Genomic DNA, 17,388 nt, shown 5'->3' on the forward strand with positions numbered 1-17,388 from the left:
ATGTTTTCCGGGAAAGTATTTTTTGTTTTATTTATGTACAGTCCACAATAGAACAACCAACTCGGAAACATTGCCAATTGATCCTTATTACCGCTTCATAAACATCCTTATAAGGTAACTTGACATGCTATAGTTTTGGAAAAATAACGTGATCCCAATTTTGTTTTTTTTTTATTCGTGACCAAAGAGACGCAAATTCAAATAAGCGAACATGTATCTTCCGACGAGCGAAGCCCGGGACGCAGCTAGTATTCCATAAGAATACTAATCCACGACGTAATTCCAAAATAGTCGAATGTGAAAATAAAATTTATTGTTCTTTCAAAGATTTAACAAAGTTTTTGAATAATTCATGTAGAAAGCTAGGATAATTTCTAGTGTTAAAGAGTAAAATGTCAAGTCTAGACGGCTAGTGCATCAATTTGTAACTTTTCAACCTCCGTTGAATACAAAACAGAAGCTTTTAATTTATCGCCGCAAAAGTTTCTCTTTAACCGAAAATATGTTTTTTAAGATAAAAGATAAGTAATTTTGAAACTTTCTTAAAATGGTGGGAATAGAAAAAAAAATAATTCGCTTAATATGGTTGAAAGATTGAATGAAAGTTCGAGTTCTGTACATAAACCTAACCTAAAATGTTTGTATAAAAATCTGTAACTAACTTTGATAGATGGTCATTTGCTTTATACAAAAAAATCCTGAGAAAACTGCACTTCATTTGATGTATTTGAGAGAACATTTCCATCATCCAACATTTTCAAAGAGGGTTGACGGTCGGTCCTGAATCTTAAACATTCAATTCTTTTTCATACACGTGACGATGAGCGAGAGAGAAGGCGCATTAACTTACATCAGCTTCGGGTATGATGAAGTCTTCAGCAGTGATGTTGACGAACCGGATTGAACCAGATTTATCCACCGCTTCCTCGGGTATCTCCTTGATTGTGACGTTGACAGTTGCTTCTACCCAGTGGAATGGCACCTTTGGCTCGTTTTCCTCTGTCACCTGTGGAAATGAACAAATATATAAACAACACTCAACGGCCGACACTAACTTCTCTTGTTTCATAAGAATGGACACAGAACACAAGTACTAACCAAAGAGAAGTGAAAACAAATACAAATATGTATCCAAATTAGGAATGAAACCTGGGTTTTTTTTCCGTAACATCAAGGTTTACTTGGGAAGATCTCAGAGCATTACGACCGTTACGGCCGCGCTTTCATTACGATCCGTCAATTTTCTTGAGGAAGGAAATCATTTCCAAAATCAATCAATCACAAAATTAATATTACCACAATACAGATTAATTATTGTAATTCTTATATTAGTTAAATATTTTAAAATTGTAATGACAGCGCGGCAACCGCGTTTGAAATGTTCTGAGAATCACCACTTACTTCGCTGGCGCAGTCAAAAGAGGATCTTGGCCTCCGATAAAAGAATTTGCCACTCTTTCCTAATCGGCTCTTTGGATTGCGGCCTCTCAATATTCAATCACAAAAAAGTTTATAAAATTAAAAAAAAAACGATTTACAAAAAAACTCACGTTAAATCTCAACAAATAAGTCCCGTTAGGAGTGCCATGTTTCATGGTGATCATGCCGTTTTTGCTGTGCACGTCGAAGTATGGACTCCTCAGCTCGTATGAGGGTATCCACATGAAGCGTTTGTCAGGCAGATCCCAGTCATCAGGGTCGTCCACGTAAACACGGCCAATTTCGGTGTCCGGTGCCTCGCCCTGCGAAAAAAATACGATTCAGTGTAGAATCGTATTTTTTACTTGATACATTTTCTTCGCACTTACACAAGTTCGAAGAAAATGTATGTCTTTTTTATTATGTTTTCTTAAAAAAATATATTGTTTACTGATATTATTATCTACAATGTTTAATGTAATTTTAAAATATAGGTGTTCAACATATTAATTCCATCGATCGTCTAAACCTGGATGGGTTTAGGTTTATATCCATATCGCCTAAAGCGATCCATTGTCGTTCAATTGTTTTTGTTATATCATTGATTGAAGGGAAACATAATTTAAGATGCATTTTCAGAAATCATTGTTATTCACCATTTACATTTCGCTTTACTTTTTTTCAAATTTCAAATAAAAAATATGACGCAACTTATGAGAAAATTTATGAGAATGGAGAAAATAATGCTACTTTACTATAGTCATCCAAATTAAATGTGTTTCTAAGAGAAATAATTAAAAAAAAATAGTACAATTATTATTTCGTGGATATTGTGTTGTAATTGTAATACACCTCACACACACAAACAAACACACACAAACTTCGACCGGAATGAGAAGAAAATACAACAAAACAAACAAACAAAAACGAAATAAGGATTAAAATGGCAACAAAATCTATGGGTCGAATTCTCGATATTATATTTTATGGGCAGTTAAGCCGGTATAACGACTGCCTTAATACGTTAGAGAAGGTTGGTTCCGCTAGGCTCTGGTGAAAAATAACTAAAAATATATCTACGAAAAGAAATTCATGAAGTGGAAAATTTTCTATTCAACATCCATATAACGGAGTTTAAGAAGTAATATAAAATATAAATATCTTTGAACATTTTTTTCTTCTAGAGCTCTACGGCTCGCCTATTTTGTTCAAAAGTTACTATTAATACTCGTAGAAGTTGATGTTGAACGCAAATAAGTTATTTAATTATATTATCCGTACATTCTTCTATATTCTGATAAATAAAAATCCACTAACAACAAACTTAATTGCTTTTCTCTTTTACTACTTCATTATGTACTTTTTGGTATACATACGTTGTAGTTTCAAGTGGAGCGGGAAAAGAGCATAGCGGAACAAATATTCAGAGACGGCATAAGGATATAATTTTATTGGCAACTGTACGTACTGCGTGTTAATTTCCCGATTCATACCCTAATTGGTTGTTAACGCTGTATTAAGTAATTTAGTCGTTTGGAATAATTTGAAATATTGCACGAAATACGTTTTGTGTATTGTACGTTACAATTTGCGTCAATTATGTTCTGGAATAAGGACTTTGTCGTTTCAATCTTGTCTATGTAACTAAGTTTATTGTATTTATGAAAAAAGTTAGCTCTAAAATAATTCCAGAACCTGAGTTCTAGAATTATTTTAGAGCTAACTTTTCGACGAATCAAAAGCGAGGAAACCCGAGCCGTTAAGATATTCACAGTCCAAAGATATTTCTATGGCCGCAAGTCGAAGTTAGAATATAGGGCTTATTCATTTCTGATAATTCTTCTTTTTCATACAAAATCTTGGAAGTGCCAGTACGAACAAGGCGAAAATACACCGTTATTTTGCATTTATTTCATTATTACATAAATATTTCACATTGTAACGAAAAAAAAATTGTACTATAACGGAAACAACATAATCCAAGTAGTTCTTGCAAAATGACAAGATTACATACAGAGATAGGGTGGTAGAACGATGGCAGAGGATAGAACGACTTGCCTTTTCACTGATCCATGAATGCCTTTCGTGGCTTTTGTGATTCGTAATCATATTCGATAGATAAATAATCATATTCCTGACATTTTTTTCCAACGGCAGCAAGTTACCATGCTGTAACCGTTCAATTGCCGTAAAAACCGTTCAGTTGCAGTAAAAACATTATCTCTCTCATCTGAGCGTTTTCACTGGTTCTTCCTCAGCCACTGCGCGTAGGAGCCCAGGGTCCGCTCAACATATTAACTCCAGTAATAGCGACGAATTGGCATTTAATTTGGATTTTTCTGTTGGCTGTACGCAAAGTCTCAGACTCAAGATTTAATCCTAGGCGACCAGAGATTATAAAATCAAAATGTCGTCGAAACTCCGCAGCTTAGCTCAGCGCAGTTACTATTGTTAATCTGTGGTTTAGCTTTGTTACGGTTACTCAATCTTTCAGCTCGAAACTTGCGAGTATTGTGTGTCGGACTAACCCGGTTTAGAGGGGAAGTTTGTCGTTAAAACCGAATTTCGAATGTGCCGCGTTTAGATGCCACAAGGGCGAGTGACTCGGCAAATAGTATGCTAAATTGAAGAGTCATGAATTTAGATTCACTTTTTAATTCATATATATTATTACGAAAAAAAAAAGAATATGGAATAGTAGGTGCTTTTGGTAAGTCGTTTTAATAAGTCAAATATTGACTTTCTTTTTATCATCGATATCAATATTGCCTTGTTATTTAGTCCACAAGTATTATATTGTCAAACTTTTAATTCATATGTGCAATAAAATTTAAATAAATAAATATACAAATGACTTGCGTAACTTCATTTGGACAAGTTGATGTACCAAAATAAAGAGAAGAAAAATGTCCTTAATCAATGCAAACGAAGCACGAACACAGTGGGCAGCTTCATTAAGGGTGAGCGTGAAGTGAGTATAGAATTAGTGAATGCGGTATGTGACGTAACAATCGCCCAAGATTTACTTCAACATAATTGGTATTTTCGTTACAAAAAAAAAAATTACAAATGAGAGAGGAGACAAGTCACGTGTTTACAAAATAGTTAAAATGTGACAAATTAAATTATAAAAATATGTTTTGTTCAAGAAGTGTTAGTGTCACGGGAAAGTAAATTTCCCTTGATTATACCGGTAGCGCCAAGCAGTAGTACATAAGTAACAAAACGTAAAAATACTATAATTTTCTAGAAATACGAGCATTCATGTAAAACTATTTACTCCGATCGCACTATGAAGTCCACCGACCGCTTCCATTTTCAAATACTTTCAGCAATATAGCGGCAAATGATAGACAGTGTTGCCAACTTAGCAAAATGAACACGCCCCGGGATTCGCGCCGTAACTCAATGAAATCAGGCCGAGGTAGTAAAAACTGCCTTCCATAATCCCTGTTTATATACGCACCGCACTAAACCCTACTTTCATTAAAGCAAAATTAACATTTTAATATCCATATATTATTATAAACACGGCATTATCGTAAACGTTTATGTATCGAAACGCCACTTTATTATTCATCCGTCTGATCTAAATATGGCGTAAATTTACTATGTTGAAATCTAATATACCGACAGTTTCCATACAATGATTTTGATGTAGGTACAAAATACAAAGGTACTTAATTGCTCATAGATAATTTGTTTGTTTGAATGAGCTACTGGTCCAAATTTAAACATTCTATTTTCGTTTAATAGCTACATTCATTAGATGTCTATAATCTATATAATTAAACTGTAAGTGGGATGTGTCTGTAGATAGGAGATATTAAAGAATAAAGAAAATATTATGGTGGGTCTTCATGGGACTAATAGAAGTCAAAACGGTTTTTTTTAGAACTTTTATCTGTCTGTCTAGAACCCAACATATTGAAAATAATAAGAACAGGAAATTAACGCGAGCAAAGCCGTGCGCCAAATCTAGTAAATAATAATCCCTAAATCCCACACAGGAGGAAAACCGCTCACAAGCATACACCTACTTATATCGCCGAGAAATTGGTAAAGTTATAAAAAATAAATTGAGTGAGATTTTAATCTCAAATTTTACTTCAATTTTTTTTTAAATATACTACGTTTCCTTTATAACGACGCGATCGATTCAAATATATATACACATAGGTGCATAAGTATAATTTCTGCATAATGATTACTATATTTCTGCATAACGATTAAAGTCTTTAGATTCTATAAGAAATAAAATTTATTTGAAAAAGAAAACTTTACAGCAAATGATACTTCTACTTTAGGTAATAAAACGTTGTCGAAATTCAGTGGTAACGAACCGACTAGAATGAAAAACCGTAAAATTGTTTACTGTACTTCATAAACATAAGCGGCCATGAATTCATACTGCCATCTTTCATGCTCTGTAAAGGTGATTTGAATACGAATTACTACATGCAAGACAGCTATTTCTAAATGAACCCGGACGCTTTAACCTCGGAGTTTTAATTAAAAACCATTTCAAAGACAATGCACGTGAAACTTAATGGAGCGTTAAAACAATAATTGAAGAGTTTTCAAACAGAACTACTGGATTGAAAAAATCTAGTTCCGACCATTAGGCGCTCGATCTTATACAGGTTCGGCCAGATCGATCACTTTGAACAACATAAGTTTGTTTTCTTTTTCAAATAACTGTGAGAGCATCTTGGCCGAGGGAGTATTGAACAAAATCGGTGTAGGTAATCGAATAATTGAATCAAAATCGTTTTCATGGTTGGTACCATGAAAGCAAATATCATGCGCGAAAAGACCGTTACCTTGTAATATTTGGACGTTTTATATGACAAAAAATTTAGGTGACAATATCAAACGGTCGAGCCACGATGATTAGAGTTATTTTTATTGGTGAATACGGCACAATGTTAAAGTAAAATAATTATATTTTTAAAGCTCAAGGTTAGAAAAAAGGTTGAGAACAAATTTGTAATACACACTCATACTTTAAAAAATATTCTCTTCCATAAATTAATTATTAATAAATTCTAATTGATATTATCGTGGAGGCGTGTACGTGTCTAATATACGAGAAAACGTTTTAATATAGACTTCATTGAGTCAACGACGAAACTCAATTATAATTTAATAAGTAAACAAAATATTATTCGTTCGTAAATTTCATTCAATATAATAATATCGAATGAAAAACAATTGACTAAGATCTTGGAAATTCGCCAAGAATACCAATATAACAGAATCAGCTAACAAAGTTGAATCATCAATACCATCCAGTACAATTTACGAAATTAGGAGAAAAAGCGAAAATAAAATAAAGGTGGTGACCTGAAGCAGTCCTGGTATATATCTACTTAATAGTAGCATCAGTCTTTTTCTGAGATGCATTAATTATGAATCGTTATTGGTTAAATGCACACTATTGTATCGGATAAACGAGATACTGTGTTCATACAGCGAATTAATTTGAAAAAAGTTAAATAACCATTTTGAAAAAAGTTAAATAACCATCCCGATAAACGATTCAAATACATATCCAATCTTAACTTATTATTAATTTTTACTTCATCTATCTTGAAAAATAATTAATTCAGTAAAAATTGTAGAACCCGAACGTATTCTTTTCAAATACATAAAACAATTTTAAAAACCGAATGCACCAGGTAAACACCCACCAAAAACGTGTAAGCGGATAACACAAAAAAAAAACAAAATAATTTGAACGAAATGTATACCAATTTAAGAAATACAATACTCACGTAATACCGCCAACTGTACAACTCATTGAAGAACGTTTCCGTCTGTGTGCGTTAAAAGAAGCATTTTTTTTTAATTAAAACAGATTACAAACATTTTACATGCACATATTGTTGATATTTAAAAAGAATAACATTTATTTTCACATATTGTCGATGTCATTTTGTGAATTCGGAGTTCAGAGCATTTTTAAGAACGTTACATATTTTTATTATCATTATAAATGGACAGTAACATTGTGACTAACGAATAAATTGAAATCTGTACTGGATGGTTAACAAAAAAATATTAGTTTTAAGCGTGCCATATTGAATTCAAGTCGCACATTTCGTCTCTACATTTAAATTTTTAAAATGAAATTTAACATTGTTTTGTAATCCATAAAGGAAAGTTTATAGTTTTAATGATTAAAATATATGAGAAGGTAAATTATATATTGTATATGCCTATATTATCATACGCCGTAAAGGTTTCTCATTCAAACGTTATACGAACATAAAACGCGTAAACTATTCAAATAAACCGAGCCATATTAATAGTTAGATCTTTTGTGACAAAGGAAGGTCAATACAAACCCATTGAAGCTTATACTGACAACTAAATAGCGTTAAAATTAAATTGGCTGAGGGAAGTCCCGATCAACATATTTTATTAATTAAAGGTCTAGCCAACATTCTGTTTTGTAACTCAAAATGTGAACTGTTGTAATCATACACCTAAGCTATCGCTTAACCGACTGTTATCATTCAAGACATTAGAATTACTAATTATTTAACATTAAATAGATGTAGCATTCTTAATTAAATAAAAATAATATGTTTATGTTTATTTTACTAGTAAAAAGAAATTAATTTTAAAATGGATCTACATATTTTATTTCAAATATTATTTTTAAATTTCAAGTAAGATTACGGCTTGCTTAAAAAAAATTACTCTATATCATTTCGAACATCTCAATAGAACTTAATTAACTATTCACAAAATTGTTCAGAAATTCAGTGAGACAATACTGGCCGAAATTATAACAAAGGAATGAAGAATGATTTATTCTCCCTCGCGAAAAGAAATGAAAGTTAGCAAAGTACTGGCTCCAAGAAAAAAAAAAGCGATAACTAAATATTATGATGATGGAGGATGACAAGGCACTTCATGGTTGCTTAGCTGAAAGGCGGCGGATTGGGAACATTCTAAGTGTAAATGAATTTTCCGTTTTAATAAAGTTGCTACGTCCATCTGTCCTTGGAATAGTGTCATTTCCTTCATGTGAAAGTGATGATATAACTTATGTAACATTTTGTCAATATAGATATATACTCTGTATAGAAAAACAATACAATCTGTATAGAAAATTTTTAGAATGCCTTTAACTTCTTTCAAATATGTTATTATAAATGACAGAATCGAATAAGTCATTCAATGCTTTAAAATGACAAAAGTATAAATCTGTCATTATATGTATATCTTTAAAATTCAATAGAAAAATATATTACCTTGTAATTATAAACGAAGATGTTGCTATGCCCCGGCGCCATAGGGTTGTCGTTCTTGTCTCCGATGACGACGGTCAATATTGACACCCCAGTCATCCGCGGGGTACCAGAGTCTGTGATAGCCACTGGAATCTCGTATTTCTTCTGCAATTCTCTGTCGAACGTCACCAGCGCTGACAGGATATTGCCTGTGCACAAATGTGTAGATTAAAAAATATATATTTCATATTCTTTATTCAAATTCGATTCAAAAGTGCCAAAAACTGCCATAGCATAAATTAAAAGGCTCATATTTATGAAAAATTTAATGCACGTAATTTCAATTCACCAATGCAATAAAAACAGTATTATAATGGCATTCATCACGGGTCAGTAATCACACAAACGTTCGAGGTTTCGTCCAAACAGATTGCCCAATTAATACATTAAACAGTAATGCACTGAATGAACAAATAATTTTATTCATTTATACACAGAAACAATTGTGCCGGAATTAAATTTTGTACAAATTAAGTCATTAGTAAACAATTTAGAGGGTATGTTATTCGGCTTCGGGAAGGTAAGTCGATGACTTTTATGCAATGTAATATACTAGACTAAAGTATTGGTAGAAATGAAATGTTTCAATTTAATATCCTACTAATATTACACATGCGAAAGTTTGTGAGGATGTATGTGTGATGTTTGTTAGTCTTTCACGCAAAATCTACTGGACGGATTGTTATGAAATTTGGTGCACGGGTAGAATAGAACCTGGAATACACACAGGGTACTTTGTATCCCGAAATTCCCAAGGATGCGAAGTCCCGAGGTTCAGCTAGTAATTATACTATACATTAGTATAGTAAAGTCACTCGTATATATAGTCCATTTAGTAAATTGTAAAAATAACTTATTTAATAAAATAAAATTAATCTCACAATAAAACTATTATTTGAAATACGGAAAATTAATAGCTGATTTGATTTTCATGAAGAATTTAAATATAATATAGAATAGAGTTGAAACACAACCAGCCCGAATTTCAGTGACTACTTATTGGATCGGATTTTTTGTGTACTTATCAAGTTATTCTATTCTAGTGCCAAATTCACACTTCACTAGTCTAGTCTTCAAATATAAAGGTCTAGGCGTACACAAACAAGAAATTATCAGAACGTGGAAAGGACTAAAATTGAATTGGCACTTGTAAAACAAAGTTAGGCCTGGCTCCATTTATTGCATGTTAACTACATTAATTGATAGAAATTCGGTTAAGATCCTCCAAATTGTCGTGAATGTACCAAAGGCATTCGGAGTTGTATAGAGGAGTTTGGGATTTCATTAGCTATTTAAGGCCTGCGGTAAATTGGCGAGACAAATCTGATTTTGGTTTTGTTTGTAGCTAATCTAGTACGGAAACTTGTATAAAGTCATTGAATATGTAGACAAAATTCCTGTTTGTGCATTAAAAAAGAAAACCGTCAAAAAGTTCGAATTCAAATTCAAAATTCTTTATTCAATTTAAGATGATATACATCACTTATTGACGTCGAAAAAATTACTCAAACTAAGTCTATTGCCGGCTTCCAAAGCGCAAAAGTGAAAAAGAAAAGAAAAGCGCAACAAACTTCACCGCAGCCTTTTCTCCAAGAACGTCAATTACAAATATAAGTCTTATACATATATTAAAAATTAGGAGGACGAATTTACATCATTATTAAAAATGTTAAAATCTGAATGAATAAAAGTTGTATTTCCAGTAAAATTATACGTGCGAACGCAAAGACCGATCGAACTTTTCAGTTTGTACATCTTCATCACATCATTACATCTTATTGACCATTGAAAAAAAATGATAAAGGGAAATACGTATGCATGAAAATCGGACCTCTGTAGGACTAATCAACACTTACCCTGTATGGAGAACTTGGATCGGATGTCCAAGGAAGCTGATTCGTTGAGGGAAAACTCGAATGGAGCTCCGTTCTTCTCCGAGTCGTAGTCTTTGGCCGTCAGCACCACGACCTGTCCAGGGTTCTCATTCTCGTACCATATCACTGGTTGCGTCTGTACAAATAATATAACATTTGCATAAACAAAATAATATACAAGTTAAAGTTTGAATTCGTATCTCATGAGTTTGTATACTAATCTGACTCATGTCTAGTATTTTCATAGGACACCACTTTTGCTTTTACTAAAGGATATCATAAGGAAATCTTTCTACTATTTAGTTTACTGTCGTGTATGGCGCCTACTTGCAAATGTCAGTAGATGACTTGAATAAAATCTGACACCAGTGTTAACAACAATACACTCGCTAAGAGAGAAATGATACAGTACAGTAAATAAAAAGTATATAGTGCTCCTGGGTCCCAAGGCAAGACACAAATAGTCTAGCTTTCGTGTCGATCTTTAAGGCCTACGTTCGTAGCATATTTTAAGAAGTTCACGCATTTTTATGTACCTATTATTAATTTTATAATAAAATGTTTGATTTCTTAATTTCACAAAGAGTGTGTTTGTCAAAACTTAAAGACCAGCGGCGTAGATCAAAATGTGGCGTGGGCGAGAAAATTTTAGCTAAGTATACTTGGAAAATCGATGGATGAATAAATTATTAATCTTGACATTAGATGGAATTGCTATGAATAACTAACATTGACCAATTTCTGTGGTCGTAATAAATAAAATGTAAATAATACTTAAATTGGACTTAAAAGAATACAACAATTCGCAACAAAACAATCGTCGGGAATAATTCTGTCTGACAGATGAAAACATATATAAAATTGGAACATCATTTTTTATTTCTTATTCGCAATGTTGGTGGCCAGTGAAGTTGATTTACTATATTATAAATCCCAAACATAGGTAAGATAAATAAACAGCTTGTCTTCCTTTAAGATTATGCCTCTCAGAATAGCACAGTGTATTATTAAAGCCGCGGTAGGTTGTGGGTCGCCTGTGCTGGTTTGATAAAGCTTTTCCTTAGCTATTCTTAACAAAAGCTTGCAATTTTCCTGGTGATCGTGTGTGTATTTAATCTAATTTACTGACTCGCTTAATATTAGCCCTTTCATCTCTTTCTTTCAGGTATTCTTGAGCTAACATTGACTTACTCACCAACTACTATGTCTATATGAGTCATTATCAATTAAATTTTACGCCTAATGAAATAGTGTCGAAAATTTTAAAAATATTCCTCCATGAAAACATTTTTTTTTAATATCCATACAGCCTTAATTATTATAAAAAGAAGTCCCCCCTGTCACGTCTGTTCATGAACGCGATAAACCCAAAAAGTTTTGTACGGTTTTCACCAATAGATCGTGTGGATTTAGGTGTATAATTTATTATGATTTTACCCGGGCAAAGCAGATCGGGTTATTAGTAATATTAAAATTTTGATGTCAATTTTCAATCTAGTGGCGAGATTAATTCGAGAAAGTTGAAGATTTTTTTATAATGTTTTTCAATATCGTATTATTAATTTCAAATCAGAGCAGCTTAGCAACAAATGGTATCAACAACATTCTGTTTGCCCCAACTTCCTCACTCGACCTTTACCCGCGGAAAATACTTTAAGAAACTTTTATCGAAGTAAAACAATGGGTGTGTTTCCCACCACAATTAGAACTGAATTAATATTATAGAGACAACAATCATTAAGAAATTGATGATAGTGTTAAAAAAACTGTTAAATTATACAAACTGACAAGCTAAGTGACAACCACGGTTGACTGGAAGAGATCCCTTCCAGGGATAAGACCGCTATTGTGCATATTTTCTATAATATGAATTGAATTTTGTAAATGTATATACAAACAACGAAACAAACAGCTATCGTTGTTACTGGATAACCATCTCCGAATTTAATACCTGCACAATAAACATTAAGTCAAGAAAGCGTATTAACAAAATCTACAACTTTTATGAAAAATAGCGTTATTTTTCAATATCGCTTAATGAAGCAATTTGGAAATTTCAAGTAAGATATAGATGCTTCAAAGGTATCCAAATTCGATGGAAATTAGGCTACGAGTCGACCAGACGATCGGAGACACAAAATATGGATAGACTAGAAGAACAAATTAGTGGACAGGACACCCAATTTAGATTCCAAAGGCTGACAATTTAAGGATGCTGACGATAGTACGAAGTAACCAGACAGACAGGAAATCGGACACTGGGCCCCAAAGCTTTATGGCTGAGGTGAGATAGGATAACGCACATAAAAGTGGTCAATTAACATTTTAAAATTATTTCAACCCATTGTAACCTTAAACCATTGTACATTTTTCACGAAATAAGGGGGAAGATATCATCCAAACACTAAAGATTGTTGTACTAAAACAAATAGACGAGTTGATGAGTTGATGAATGAACATGTGTAAAGTTTCTATAATTTAGAGCTTAGGTGTGATGACATGAAATTGTAACTCAACAAAGTCAATTATTTCATTTCGATTCTTCGGTTCGTAGAATATCAGTACAAGACTTAAACATCTAATTTATTTAGCAAATTCTACACTTACATTTTTTTTCATCGGAGGATACCACTAAAATAAGAAATTGAATGGATATTTGCATGAAAAATTGACAATTGGGTATACCCAAGACGATAGCACCATCCTGAGGTAAGGATCCTTAAAAATGTATGCTAATGTACTAGAATAATAAATGTGGGCCTTTTTGCCTGTTTTCCGATATAAAGAAATCAGCATTGAGGTTATTTCCACAGGTGAAATTGATGTAGGTTGTGGGAAAACCTCTCCCATAAATGTCTGTATTTAACTAGACATTTTCTAGCATAATGTGATATCATGTTATGTTCTATTTCTTATTTTCTAGTGTGTGATTGCCATCTAGCATCTTGTCATCTCATAAGTCTTGGATACACAACAATGCTTTTTTTAAAACAACAGAATCAATCCTTTCATTATTCATGTAACAAAATGGAGTCTGATACGACATAACACGACGCGAGAATGACATTTAAAATGGTTGTGGAACAAGTGTTCCTTCGATTTGCTACCCTCGTCAAAGGGATTTCCAGAGACAGACAGACAAACAAGCATTTACGTAATATTATATTTTCGTATGATTTATGATATTTTAGAAAATTTTACTATTCGCTCTGTATATTTTTAGCTAAAAGTGGATATCTACTGTTATAATATTAGCTTTTATCTGGTGTTTTGCGCCACGATTGCTTATGCAAATAAAATTTAGCGGTGTCCATTTTTGTTAAAAAAAATTGTTTCACATTTGTCCGCTGTCTGAAGGTCCAAAATTCGATTCCAACTGATTAACAGCACTGGTGTAACTGCATTTTTTGTACTAGATCATTTATGTCCATCGAGATGCAAATACTATTTACATAATGTTAGTGGTCCAAATACATTTAATTATTCCCATACCATCATGAAGTTCGACCTCTTGGAAATAACTTCAAATGCTTCAGAATGTCCTAAAGGCACGTATTATACAATCCTCAGCTCATACATAGGTATTTGAAGCGCTGACGCTACAGTGGCGCCGAATTCGGCAGTTAATGATTCCCGGAAGTTGGATTAGATAATGTGGCCTTAATTCCTAGCTAGGGCTGCCCACATTCAGTAATGAAAAAAAATTTTAACTGAAATAAAATCTGTTATTATTATTATGTTATCTGTTAGAAGTAGGTGGTAGTAAGTAGGTAAAATTAAGATAAAGTAAAGTACAACGAATCGATTGACATTAGAGAATAGTCGATGACAAAATATACATCATATGATGTAACAATATTGCTAATGTGAGAAATGCTTCCAAGAATTTATAAAACGAGAAGAAAAAAGTCTGAATACATAATAAAAGTACATTAGAGATATGCACGAGAAGGCTCAATATACTTTGAAAATAGACACAAAAATAAACAAAACAAATTCGAAGACTTTTGTGTATTTTAATTAAATATTACAATCAACTGAAAGAACACTACCCGTTACACAATTTGTACAATAAATTGGTTTTAATTAATTACTTTCTGACCCAGAATTTACAGTGACTGATTTGACTGACAGAGCACCGATTATTTAGGATTATTAAATGAAGCAGTGTCTAGGTACTTATAACAATTACTAATTTACAGATTTTTAAGTTAAACTACTTATTTTTGATGATTTGTGCAGCGTCATTCCGAAAGTAACTATGAATATTTTATAGAACCTAATTATAGCATCAACAAACCTCCTGTCTTTTATAGGAACATTCTCAAATTTGGTAGACTGTACGCGTCAACTGTGCTCAGAATAGACTGAAGAATAAAGGACCATGGCAAAAATAAATTAATATAATTTTGGTGTTGTCAACCCTACCGTCTTCATTGGAGCGAATACCCGAATTTGAAATAAGGCTGTCGGCTCGGAAGGACCGGGGCCGCAAATGACACTGCCGACTGTTACGGAAAGCAGGACAGAATTAGGAGAAATATTATTATTTGGACGGAAATTACCGGAAAGAATCCGACTGGTAATGTCAGCCTTTTTTATCAGGCATGGTATCTTGACGATCCCAAAAAACACCTAATCATTTTTAGCGTTTTGTACTTAAAGGGTAAAATGGGACCCTATTACTAAGTCTCCGCTGTCCATCCGTCAGTCACCAGACTGTATATCTCATGAACCGTGATAGTTATAGTTATTTCTGTTGCCTCTATAACAAAAAATGCTAAAACCAAAATAAAATTAATGTTTAAGCCAGCGCTTCTTTCAGGCCCAGTTAAGAGCTCGTTGGGCGAAAAACTTACGCGTATTTATAGAAGTATCGAATCTTACGGATTGTCCATTTGCATAAAAACCGAGCGGTGTCCTTCGGAGATTCTAATCAAAACTTAAGGAGATTTGGAAAGTTTGATAGGTAACTCGGGAACATCGTTGGGCTAATCCACGACTCATTAAGGTATATAAAAGATAATTTAGGTGTCTCGTCTCTTTGCATGAAGTTTTCATAGTTTTACTTTAGACGTAGACAAAAATTTTACCTTTACAACTTTTAAATGATGATGATATTACATAAAATATAGAAAACCACTTAAAATATGTGTCTTAGGCTACAAAAATAAAGATTTCCCTTTTGATCGTACCTGTTTAAATTTCATATTTTTGAAGAACGCGTAAAAATAGAAACATTTCTCGAATAGAAAACATCAAAGCATTAGGTATTTTTCTCTCGACTTATTTCTTTATTTAACAGTTTACACGAAAGAAACATATTAGTAAATAGGAACGAAGTATGAAGGGGTTGCTCATTGCGAATTGCGAATAAATAATATGAATATCGGTAAGATACCAGAAAAAGAAGATAACATTTAACAATGGTATTAGCAACAGCTATAAGAATTAGCACTCATTAAGAAGATCATACAAACTTTCACGTTAATTAATACTAATAATAAGACATTTGCTAATAAATAGGATAAACTACGACCGAAACCATTTGAAACCAGTTTTTGTGCAAATCGGACTACGTCTCGATCTCACAAGCGTTGAGATAAAGAAATAACACGATTGAACCCTCGACTCACGCAAAAAGGATCAAGATGGCTCCATCGAAATTTATCGGTGGCAATCCTTTTTAAAACGGTCTATAAACCGAATTCAGCGGGTCTTACAGACCGATTGCATGTTCCGACAGTCTGGGGCGAAGGTGGACTGAGGGTATTGAAAGAGGGAATTAATGACTGTATCGAAGGGTATAAATACGGGAATAGAAATATAGTATCTTTTGGAAATTAAATAGTTTCTCACTTGGACGTTTATGAAACGATCGGATTATAAGGAACATAATATAGCTAGCATAATAGAATAATTATTAATTTCGGCAATAAGTGTTCATAGAAAAAGGTGAGAGTCGGACTGGATGTCACATAATGGGTGGCTGGCGACGAGAAAGAGGCCGACCAGAACAAGATGGTCTGACAATTTAGATGCGACGGATTATAACTGAAGGAGTTACGCAGAGGACGGCGAAACCAAGACAGGTCGCTAGTAAATAATAATACTTTATTGCACAAATTAGTTACATATTTATATTGTACATATGTAACTAATTTGGGAAGTGGTCACCGCCCATGTGTCGTGTTTATTTTATTTGTCAGATTACAATATAATATTACATCAGTTTTATTAGAATATGATGAAACAGGCAATCAAATCTTCAAAAAAATTAAGACTAAATCTAATAAACCCTTTACCAAAAATTTATCCTAAACTAACAATTTCTGTCTACAAAAGTCAAGTTACTAATCGTTATAATTATGAGCATAAAATTACAGTTTATAACTCATATTGTACTGTAAATTAAAATCTTTTACATAAAATGCGGTATCTTGTGTAATATAACAGGCGTTCCAAGGTCGAATACACTCAAAGGGGTGATTCTGTGTTGTGGGTTTGTGTGAAAACCACATACGATCTAAATCTGCATAACAAAGTGTGCCAGCGAAATCAGGAAAAACTTTCGAAAAGAATTTTCAGCGCTCGGGGTTGAAGATAAGTTTATGCTTTGATGTAATTCTTTCGCGTTTATTGAAACACAAAAGAGTTGAAAGTACTTATTGTTATTTTTCATGGTTTGCAAGTACCATAAAATTGAGAAGATTGATGGATATTATAAAACAAGAGTCTCCGACATCGCGTGGGGTAAGTGATACAGAATATAACTAGCAACCCGGCTAAGC

The 17,388-nt window shown here is 33.0% G+C and overlaps 1 protein-coding gene across 4 annotated transcripts in view; it reads right to left on the reverse strand.

The window, feature by feature from the left end:
• Positions 1-17,388, reverse strand: part of shg (shotgun) — a 187,224-nt gene that overhangs the window by 11,583 nt on the left and 158,253 nt on the right. For 2 of the 4 annotated variants that reach the window (XM_053759339.2, XM_053759338.2), the window contains 5 exons: positions 10,580-10,733; positions 8,685-8,872; positions 7,197-7,238; positions 1,551-1,742; positions 851-1,006 (listed from right to left, as the gene is read on the reverse strand). In XM_053759339.2, the coding sequence (XP_053615314.1) occupies positions 851-1,006; positions 1,551-1,742; positions 7,197-7,238; positions 8,685-8,872; positions 10,580-10,733 (732 nt within the window). The remainder of the gene's footprint in view (positions 1-850; positions 1,007-1,550; positions 1,743-7,196; positions 7,239-8,684; positions 8,873-10,579; positions 10,734-17,388) is intronic. The other 2 variants (XM_053759341.2, XM_053759340.2) reach the window with 1 other exon arrangement.

The sequence above is a fragment of the Plodia interpunctella genome, chromosome 19 (assembly GCF_027563975.2).
Source record: "Plodia interpunctella isolate USDA-ARS_2022_Savannah chromosome 19, ilPloInte3.2, whole genome shotgun sequence".
Classification (NCBI taxonomy): domain Eukaryota; kingdom Metazoa; phylum Arthropoda; class Insecta; order Lepidoptera; family Pyralidae; genus Plodia; species Plodia interpunctella.